We start from the raw sequence: 10572 nt of genomic DNA on the forward strand, positions 1-10572 counted from the left end.
GATCTAAATAGTAATTAGAAATAGATACGGATTTAGTGATGTCGAAATTCAATTAAATCATTTATTATATATTTTTATTTATCATTTTATTTTATTTTTTTAATAAAGTAATTATATATATTTCATAAATTATTAGTTTCAATTATTAATTTTATTATTACTAATATTCAAAATTTTCTAATGATAAATTAACACATATCAAAAGTAGCATGCTCTATAATATAGAGAAAAAAATTTGGCGTGGAAAAATAAATGAATTTAATAAATGGTTGTTAAGTATTTAACGGAAAAAGTCGGGTTATTACAAATGTACTACCTGCACCAATTTATATAATACAGTTAGGCTTGAAAGCTACAATTCATCCAATGAATGAAAAAGATTTGAGAAGATTGGTGTTTGTTTACCTTTTGGTACATAAACCCAATGTTGGACTGAAGGAAAGTAAATAAGAACTGTTAAGATGGAAGTTTTGGGTTGAACTGTTAAGATGGAAACCCAATGTTGGACCGAGGAGACCAAGGGTTCGAGTCTCGGGGGGGGGGGGGAGGGGGGGGATTTTCGTGAATTAACTCTAACCACTAACATTGCCTTTCAAAAAAAAAAAAAAAAAAAAAAAAAAAAAAAAAAAAAAAAAAAGGTCCTTTGAGATATGTAATCCTATAATCTCTTGTATATTACTTAATAATAGTTTTTGTAGCTCTCATTGTAAACTTACTTTTAAGCCGAATGATGCAGACTGGTACTTATTTTGCAAGCAAATATAAACTATTTTTCATACATAAAGGCTCCTAAATTGCTATGGTTTGAAGCCGATGCGGCCCATACCAAACAATGACATATTTTTAATCCCGACCCTGTCTTGATACGGTACCCATTTTGTCACTTTTACTTTTATTGTCAGATTAGATATGTAGAGTCCGTGCTTCGAATCAATATCTGTTACGATTAATATTCATTGCCATGTGAAATTTCAGGAACAAATAAGGTCTTTAACAATAGATATAAGTTTGTGTTTGCAAAAGTTTATATTATGTCTCAATCTCTTTACCCACAGTAAAAAAAATCTAAGTTTACTGGTTTAATAAGTAAATATGTATAAGATGGTTAGAAATTGAGTTATTTAAAATGGGTCGGGTATTTACCCGGACCGCATGGACCGAAGGTAGAATTGGACCGAACCGAACCGTTTATAAATGGTCCCGTTCTCAGTTCTTATTTTCGTAAAAAATTGGGTTTCGATTTGGTTCGGGTATTGTCTGGTTCGGTCAGGGTATGGACCATGCACAGCCGTAGTTGACATATTGTTGAGTTTGAGGTCATCAAGTGTCTATTTACATGTTATGACTTTGATTTATTTGATAACTTATTACTACGTATATTTTATTTAGCCAATGCATTTAAATCTATTTGTTAGAGAAAGGTACATAAATTATAAAGAGGTACTCCATATTATTTATTAGTTAAATATACGATAAAATTATAGTCCGTATATGGTGATGTCTTTAAACATGTGTAAATTGTGCGGTCGCACGAAAGGAGCCCAAAATTTTGTAATACCTTTATAATTATATAAATTAATTAACATATTTAGAAAAAGTTTAAAGCGAAAAGCGAACGAAGATTATTAATATTGATATTATTATTATTATTATATTTTTATGTAGTATTATTTTTGCCGTTGATGAGCCCGAAAAACTTGTTAATCAAGTGGTTACGTTAGAATTAGTCGGTTCGTAAAGTGGAGCGGATACCCACGTTAACCTAAAAATAATTAACTCGCAAGGGGCCTTAGAAATCAATGGGACGACCATGTCCGTATATTTTGACTTTGGTAGCTTTTTGTGTTAACTTTCTAAATTTAATTTTAATATCCATCACAAACGTAAATATAATTTTGTTAACTAACATTGACATGGCATATAATTATTGAAAATTTATGAGCACTGACATGTAGAATTTTTGCTTAGTTGTCAAAAAACTATGTATACCAAATAAGCTTTTCTAGTTAGTCTTTTAGTTATATGGATAAATTGTTATTGTTATTTGTTATTGTTACTAAGGTTTGTGAGAAAAAATAATATCTCACGTTAGATATATCATATTTATTTATATTTAAGTTATTTTCAATGTTAGTCTTTAAAGTTGTTAATATATTAATATTAATATCTATATTTATATTTATATTTATATTTATATTTATATTATATCTATATATCTAAAAGACATCTTGGAAATGAATAGTAACTTTTATAATTTTCACAAACTTACCCCAAACTTTTTATTTTTTTACATTTCACACACACTCTTTCTAATATTTAAGTTTAAAGTTTTTATAAACTTGCCACAAACTTTCTCATTTTATAACTTAACAATTAAACTTTTCATTCATTATAAATCGACCACATAATTTTTCCTATCTAATAACCATTCATTGCCACAAACTTTCTCATTTTATAACTTAACAATTAAACTTTTCATTCATTATAAATCGACCACATAATTTTTCCTATCTAATAACCATTTATTATTATTATTATTATTATTATTATTATTATTATTATTACTCTATATACCTAAAAGACATAGGAGAAATGAATAGTAAACTTTACAAGGTTCACAAACTTACAACAATTTTTTTTTTTAATTCAACCACACCCTTTATAATAGTTAACTTTATAGCTTTTATAAACTAAACACAAACTTTTCACATTTTATAATTTAACCATAAAACCTCTCATTCATTATAAATCGACCACATAATTATACCTATATACTAAAATGTAAGACCTTATAAATAGTTAACTTTATGGTTTCTATAATTTTACAACAAACTTTCAATCTTCCGTAAATAAACCACAACCATTATTATAGTTTAACTTTACGTTTATTAGAAATCAAACACATAACATTCCATTTACTAAGAATCAACCACATAACTTTTCACTTATTACAAATCGTTAATGTTGCTACTATTAATATAATTGTTATTGTTATGTTATTGTTATTATTTAATTTTTTTTTTTACTTTGAGTTTTTTTACCCATTTCAGTTTATGTCATTTGCTTCTATTTTTTTTTTACTTATCATAATCGAATTTAGCTAACGTTCTTCCGCTGCATCGCGAGGGCGCCACAACTAGTTTGTATTATACTACATTATATATATTATTAAAATATTAAATGTTACTATATTTTTTTGAATGACTATGATTATCATTATCATATACACTCAAGACAAGATGGATTGGAGCTTCCTCATTCGCCCAAACTTGCTGTTCACAATCTCGGTACTATTTACCTCTTCTTGTACACATTTGTTTTTCTAGCTTTATCATTTAGGGAAAGTAAGTGATACAATATATACAAACATATATACTAGGGAAAGTAAGTGATATAGTATACATGAACATATATACCACTGCCCGAATGGATGTGTTCTCGGGTACCGTCGATCGGGTTCGAATTTTGGCCCAAACGTATGTGTTATGTGCAAATGATGAGGGTCGTTGAAATAAATGATCTACTGATGCCAAAAAATCATCGTTAAAAAAAATATGAACATATATACTAAAACTACCACTCACATTTTTTTTATTTACGATTATTTTAAAATCATTCATAAGAAAGCGGGACCCCACAACTCTTGTTTTATTCATTCATTGAGAATTGATATATTCACCATCCAAATTATTTCTTCCACTATAAACAGTAAATTAACAAATTGTACTGTACAACTAAATAATGCATTAATGCATAAGTGTGGTGGATGAAATAATTTGAATGATTGATATATCATTACTCCCGTTCATTAGTCAAACTGCCATATCAAAATAGTACACTAAGGCACACCAAGTAGCGTGCTTAATAAAAACCAAAACCAAATCCACAACGCGCTGATCTACACATTAAATGTTATGTTAATTTTGGTCACAATCACATTTCTTTAAATCATCATTCATTTTGTGACAACTGAAAACACATAATATTAATATATTCTAGTTAAACTATTGCATCATAATCAAATTCCTTTGAATCATATTTCAATTCCAACAAGTTACAACTCCATCAAACTTCTTCTTTTCATAGATTTCATTTGTAACTTGGTGGAATTGAAATATTATGATTATGATTCAAAGTAATTTGACAATATATATTTTCTATTTTAATAGTAAACAGGAAACTTACTCTCTCTCTCTCTCAACCAGAAAACCCTATCACCCTACCCTAAACTTACTCGCCGCCATCACTAACTTTCTCTCCTCCGGTCGTCGGTTATCTCCGGCGGTCCGGAGGAACCCTGTCCTTCACTCTTTTTCCTTGTTTTCCCTTCTCTGTTTTGAATCGTTTTAGGTGTCTGTCAAATCGAGTGTATTTCAATTCGGGTCTGTCAAATCGAGTGTATTCAATCGGGTGTGTTCAAATCGTGTATGTGGTTCTCGGTAGTTGATTTCAGGAACTCAGATCGTGATTATTCAATTTCGGGTGTATTCATTTCGGGTTATCGATCAATGCTTTCGGGTATTCAAGTGGTTCGGCCGGATCTTGCCTCTTTCTCCGGCCGGCGGCTTGTTCGAGATTTCTCTCCTTCACCGTCTTCCTACCTTTGACTACAGGTATTTTCGTGGGTTGGTTCGTGGTTTGGGTTCGTGTTCGAGGTGTTGGGATTCGTGGTTGCAGGTTCGTGTTTTCGGGCGTGGATGTTGTCTCGTTTTTGCCGTGTGCGTTAATCGTGGTGAAAGTTCTTGTGGTTTCATTTGGGTACAGTAGACGGTGGAGGTCTTGCTTCATATCGTGGGTTTATTTGGGTCTAGTTGTATCTGCAGCCGGATCTTGTCGTGGGTAGATCTACTCGTGTTTAGATTTATATGTTCTATCGTGTTTAGACTTATGTGGTAGTCGATTCGTGTTTGATTCGAGTTTGATGTCGTGAATCGTGTGATTTTGTATTTTGAATTCGAGTTTGTATTTCCTAGCATCTTGCTAGTTTTACTTATTAATTTAATTTTATTGCCTTTCAAAAAAAAAAAAAAAAAAAAAATAGTAAACAGACATATTTAATTACAAATAGTCTTCTACAGAACTTGAACACACAATTTCAATACCGCTAACAGAAAGGTCTTTCAGAGTAATTTGTCACTTAATTCAACAAAAGACAGATAGACCATCAATTTACCTTTTACCTTTTACCTTGATGGGTTCCAAAATCTTTGAGTAGTGGCCCAATATAACAATTTACCAAGGCCCAAATTAACCTACTCAGAGAAACAGTAGAAAAACATTGCATTCATACAAATTCCTGTCCTAAAACTAGCATCAACAACAAAAAAAATAATCTGAAGTTTTTCTTCTCTATTCAATGCAAAAAAAAAAAAAAAAACCCGAATCCGATGGACTGTCAAGTGACGTATATCCATCGGATTCATAAAAAATTGTATGGAGTACTTGAATCATGATGTATAAATGTTCAAACGCGTTAAATTTTCATTTCTTGGATGTCGATTTTCTCCAACTGACTGAGCGTTTGTCATGCGAAAAAAACCTGGGAATGCTTAGCAAACTATTGGCACGAGTAACGCCTTCAAGAGCCGACCATCCTTCATCTTCAGTTGTCGATATGCATTCGGCTAGACTCCTTTTAGACACTCCAATGCTGTTATCAGCTACTGTTTCTTTATTTGACTCGATATCAGCAACAATTTCACTACATTCTCTAATAGTGCCTGAATGTTCAAGTGCAGGTTCATCAACGATAGCTTCTTGTTGTGTCAAATTACTGTCGATATCAGGTTTTTTCACTTCCTGCTTGACAGGTGGCTCGGGTGAAATGGGTGCAGGCTTTTGGTCGAGATATAGACAAACAACAGCACAATCGTCGTTTTTGGAAGTTGGGTATTTGAGCTTCCATGCTCTTGTAGCACAGTCAACAAGAGCTCTGGCAGCAGTTGGTCGGCTAGGAGCGGCAGCCACAATATCCACCGCTTCCTTATTAGAGAGCACGTCCCACACCTGTTCCAAGAATCCATGTTAATCCTCGATTACTCCTTTTTAAGAACAGACCGATCTGATTTTACAAAATCCGTTTAATAAATCAACGTCGTTTAACGGGCCAAAATTGGATTTCTTGGTCAAAGTTGGTTAAAATCAAATTGGTCTAACATTTTAATATGAATTTAAATTTAAACTAGAATTTTAGAGTTTTTATACAAATGAACTATGTTTATGTTTTCAGACAATTATGTTAAAGTTCAACAGGTCAAGTTTATGGTTTTCTTTCATATTTATTATTTAATTATTTAGATGTATAAAAAGTCCAATCCAATTAATCCCGAGTTGCCGATTACTCACTCGAAACTCCCGACCGAGTATTCCCTGAGTAGCGAGTTTTGCAACCTTGAAAATCATAACATTAGGAGACCTGAAACTTCCAAATTATTTGATGAAAAGTAATAAAAACGTACCCCGTCTGTTGCAAGAATCACAAACTCGTCTTTTTCAATAATATGATGGTAAAAAACATCCGGGACAGAAATTAAACCAAAATCCTTTAGACAAAAATCCCCAAAAGCTCTAGCCATGGCTAAACCAGGAGTGTCACTATGCGGCAGCCATACACGAGATACTTCCGGCTCGTCTTGCAATGCAAACACCCTTCCGTTAAATTGCTGGATCCTAGCGGCTTCTCCTGAACAAAAATTAAACAAGTTGATTTTTAATTTCAGTATTTTTCTAACAACCCTTCGGGATGTCGTTAAGAAGCATTAATGTGTTGTACACAGTGGTTAATATTGACTTTTACATGGCGGTTATTAAAAAGTAAGTGTTTTCTGCACCTTAACGACCGGATGTCGTTAGAAAAATCCTAACTTTTAAATATTTCAATTATTGACTTAACACTTGTGAGAATAGGTATGTGAAGTTACTTGGGAGATTAGGTTTCAAGTCAATGGTCAACTGGACAGCAACTAATGAATTATTATCATCACGGGTCGCCAGCACCGCCCTTGAGTCGCCAATATTTCCAATCACAAGATCCTGTCCCTAACAACAATAAACAAAAAACAAACACAAGCTACATAAAGCTCAGAACAAGTTATAAAAGATGCTTCTTGCTGGCAATTAAATAAACAATGAATGTAACAAGGTTATAAAAATATAAATTATGTGTAGTTGCTAACATCGATATCACATTCTCATATATTAAAATCAGCAGCATCACTTAATCTTTAACAACTAATTAACTATAACAACTTCCAACTAACATTAGTTCAGTTTCTATTCAACAATTAGTAGCAATTTATATCATCAAAATCATATGAATTCGAAATTGTTCAACAAAAAGATACCTGTTTGATCAAAGTAACAGCAGTCGTTCCACTGCAGAAACAATCGATTGAAGGATTATCCTTCAATTCCTTATCAATTAACTTAAAAGATTTCAATATCGACTTCTTAAGCGGCAGATACTTTTCTGGAATCGTATCTTTCTCCTCAACATCCGATTGTTCGCACCAATATTCTTCTAATAACTCCTCTTCGGGTATATTTCCATCAACATTACCATTTTCATCATCACAATTTGGATCGATTTTAGTACTGTCCATCCATTGAGTCGACAATATAACAGGAAGCAAATCACGAACTTTTCTAGCAACCATATGACCACAAGGACCATGCCCATCAAATACTCCACAAAACAGTGCATCACTCTTTGAATTGAATTTCTGACAAAACAAACATCCCAAGTTTCCACCTTTTTTTAATAATCGCCTTCTAATTCAACATACGTATACACTAATAATCACTAAATTTTATTATAACACATAAATATGTAACAGAAAACTTGCAAGAATTTAAAATTGTGCATTCATATCTAAAATTCTTATACTAATAACTAATAATTCTAATAAGGTTGTTTGGCATTGCTTACTTTTACTTTCTATTCCTCCTAAAAAATACACATATAAACAGTTTTTAAAAATACTTATATAAGCAATATCAAACTTCTATATGTTATAGGACATCATTTAGCACAAAGTTCCCTACTTTTTGATAAATCCTCTTTCAAATTCTATACTTTATGCATTAAATTGAAAAAAAAAAAAAAAAAAAAAAAAAAAAAAAACACACACAAACCTCCCAAAAGATGCACATATAAACAGTTTTTTTTTTAAATACTTATATAAGCAATTTCAAACTTCTATAGCAACGGTTTAACGACATAATCTAGCACAAAGTTCCCTACTTTTTGATAAACCCTAATCAAAATCTAAACTTTATGCAATAAATTGAATAATAAAAACACAAACCTCCCAAAAGATCATGGCATCTTGATTGGTCCCTTTTTTGCCCTGTTGGGTATGTAAACAGGCGGTAGAACAAGACCCGTTATTGTAAAGTCTACCGGGAACATGGTGGAGCAACCGTTCGTCGGTCCGGCCGCCGGCGCCGGAGAAAATGAATTTAAAATCGGTGGGTGTACGGATGGTTTTATTAGAACCCTGTTGAGATTTCCACCATTTATCATCAGGATCGTGCTGTTTGTATTTGGTGGTTGTTGAATAACAAGCACCCATTTAAATTTAAGAGACTGAAAATTGAAAGGGAAAATGGGTATGTATGTATTTATTTATTAAAAAAAATTAAAGAAAAATTGGAATTTGATGAAGAAATTGGAGTATTGATCAGCTAAAGTCCAAGATGACAACTTTTGTATAATGAATACAGATCAACTAACTGAAAGAGAGACAGAGTGTGTATGTATGTATATCCAGCGGACATAAAAAGGTTAATTGCAAAAGCATTGTAGTATCGTAGTAGTTGGTAACAAATACACATACAGTATTTTTTTTTTAATTACCTACTACTAATGAAAATATTGATTATGAAAATGTATACGGAGTATAAGAGTATTATACTATTACGCACTATAATTATATTTATATCTATATTTATTCTTTAATTATCTATAATAATGACCAATAACAATGATAATCAGTAAATTTGTTTATTAAAAATTACTATATTGATATTTATAATTAATAATGACCATTAGCAATAATAATGACGGAGTATTAATGATTAATAAATATATAATATAATATAATATAATATAATATATATATATATATATATATATATAATAATAATAATAGTAAAAATAATATAATGACAAGTAATACGGAATACTACGTAGTACTCTATGATATATAATATATCTGTAATCTGTAATATACTTGTGCTGCATGTATAAATATATCTATACATATAGTAATGTATATTACTCACAATAATAAATTTATCATATGATTACACATATTTTTACACACTTAAAAAAATATGAGTTTTTTTTGTTAAATTCCAAATATGTATAAATTTGTTACATTTATAAATGTAGAATAACATTAGATTTACACACATAAAAGTGTAGAAAAAACAATGTTTACACTAATTAATGTGTACAAACACAATTTTAATCACATTTATAATTAAAGTAAGTTTGTTACATCACATTTTCTTCACACAAGGAAAGTGTGAACAAACTTATTACAATAAAATTAACTTAACACTTTCAAATATGATTATATATTTGTGATTATAGATGCTAATAAGTGTAAACTTTTTCCCCTTAAAATTATATGTATGAAACTATGTTAATATTTTACAATTATAAATAGAGTTAATATAATTGGTTCCTGTGATTTACCAAAAATTTTGGGTAAATCACATGGACCAAGGATATAATTAACTCTTATAAATATAATACATTTAGACATATTTACAAGTGTGAAGAATTTAACATGAAATTCATACTTTTTAAAAGTGTGTATTAATATGTTTGAATGAATGATAAATTTGTTATAGTAACTACACCATAATATACGAGTAATACAATAGTATATATATATATATATATATATATATATATATATATATATATATATATATATATATATATATATATAGTGGTAGGATCAAGTGGGAAGTAATCAATCGGGGGAGAAGCGGGGGAAAATTTTTTTATATAGAGATTTAATCAAGAGGGAAGCACTTTATTGGGGAGGAAGTGGGGGGAAGTAATTTTTTTTCGTTTTTTGAAAAAACTTTGTTCACGAACATTATAGATTAAATGAAAATATGAACATTTAAAAAAGACACTTTGTGATGAATGTCATTATTTTGGCGGGAAAACGCTCGAAGAAAAAAATAAAAACATTCAATGCATTGAATGTTTTGCTGCTGAGTTTTTTTTAAGGGGGTTAGAAATTAGGGTTTAGAAATTAAAGTTTCGAAATTAAGGGGTTATAAATTAGGGTTTAGCTATTAGGGTTTAGAAATTAGGGTTTTGGGTTTAGAAATTAGGGTTTAGATTAAATATTTTAACACGAACAGTTTAGAGTTTAGGGTTTAGGGTTTAGGGTTTTGGGTTGAGGGTTTACGGCGTAAACCCGAAATCCCAAAACCCTAAACTCTAAATCGGGCTAAATTCGAAAAAAACACTTCACACAAGATGAAAACAAAACGATGCAAATAAACTCAGCAGCAAAACATTCAATGCATTGAATGTTTTAATTT

The 10572-nt window shown here is 30.6% G+C and overlaps 1 protein-coding gene across 1 annotated transcript; it reads right to left on the minus strand.

Annotated features, from left to right (window-relative positions):
- Positions 1-5336: 5336 nt before the first annotated feature.
- LOC139891246 (probable protein phosphatase 2C 66) lies at positions 5337-8716 on the minus strand. The gene is made up of 5 exons (XM_071874196.1): positions 8307-8716; positions 7344-7721; positions 6921-7038; positions 6459-6682; positions 5337-6006 (listed from the first exon to the last, which is right to left on the minus strand). Exons 1-5 carry the CDS (start codon positions 8571-8573, stop codon positions 5482-5484), a joined length of 1512 nt encoding a protein of 503 aa, XP_071730297.1. The 5' UTR covers positions 8574-8716; the 3' UTR covers positions 5337-5481.
- Positions 8717-10572: the final 1856 nt, after the last annotated feature.

This window comes from Rutidosis leptorrhynchoides, chromosome 2 (assembly GCF_046630445.1).
Source record: "Rutidosis leptorrhynchoides isolate AG116_Rl617_1_P2 chromosome 2, CSIRO_AGI_Rlap_v1, whole genome shotgun sequence".
NCBI lineage: Eukaryota > Viridiplantae > Streptophyta > Magnoliopsida > Asterales > Asteraceae > Rutidosis > Rutidosis leptorrhynchoides.

What these genes read in the sequence shown, in the direction of transcription:
- LOC139891246 (XM_071874196.1), bottom strand. Translation starts at nt 8,573, where the DNA reads ATGGGTGCTTGTTATTCAACAACCACCAAATACAAACAGCACGATCCT. An exon ending in ATGCCATGATCTTTTGGGAG is followed by an intron (nt 7,722 to 8,306) that starts GTTTGTGTTTTT and finishes TTGTTTTGTCAG; the next exon opens with AAATTCAATTCAAAGAGTGA. An exon ending in CTTGAAACCTAATCTCCCAA is followed by an intron (nt 6,683 to 6,920) that starts GTAACTTCACAT and finishes ATTTTTGTTCAG; the next exon opens with GAGAAGCCGCTAGGATCCAG.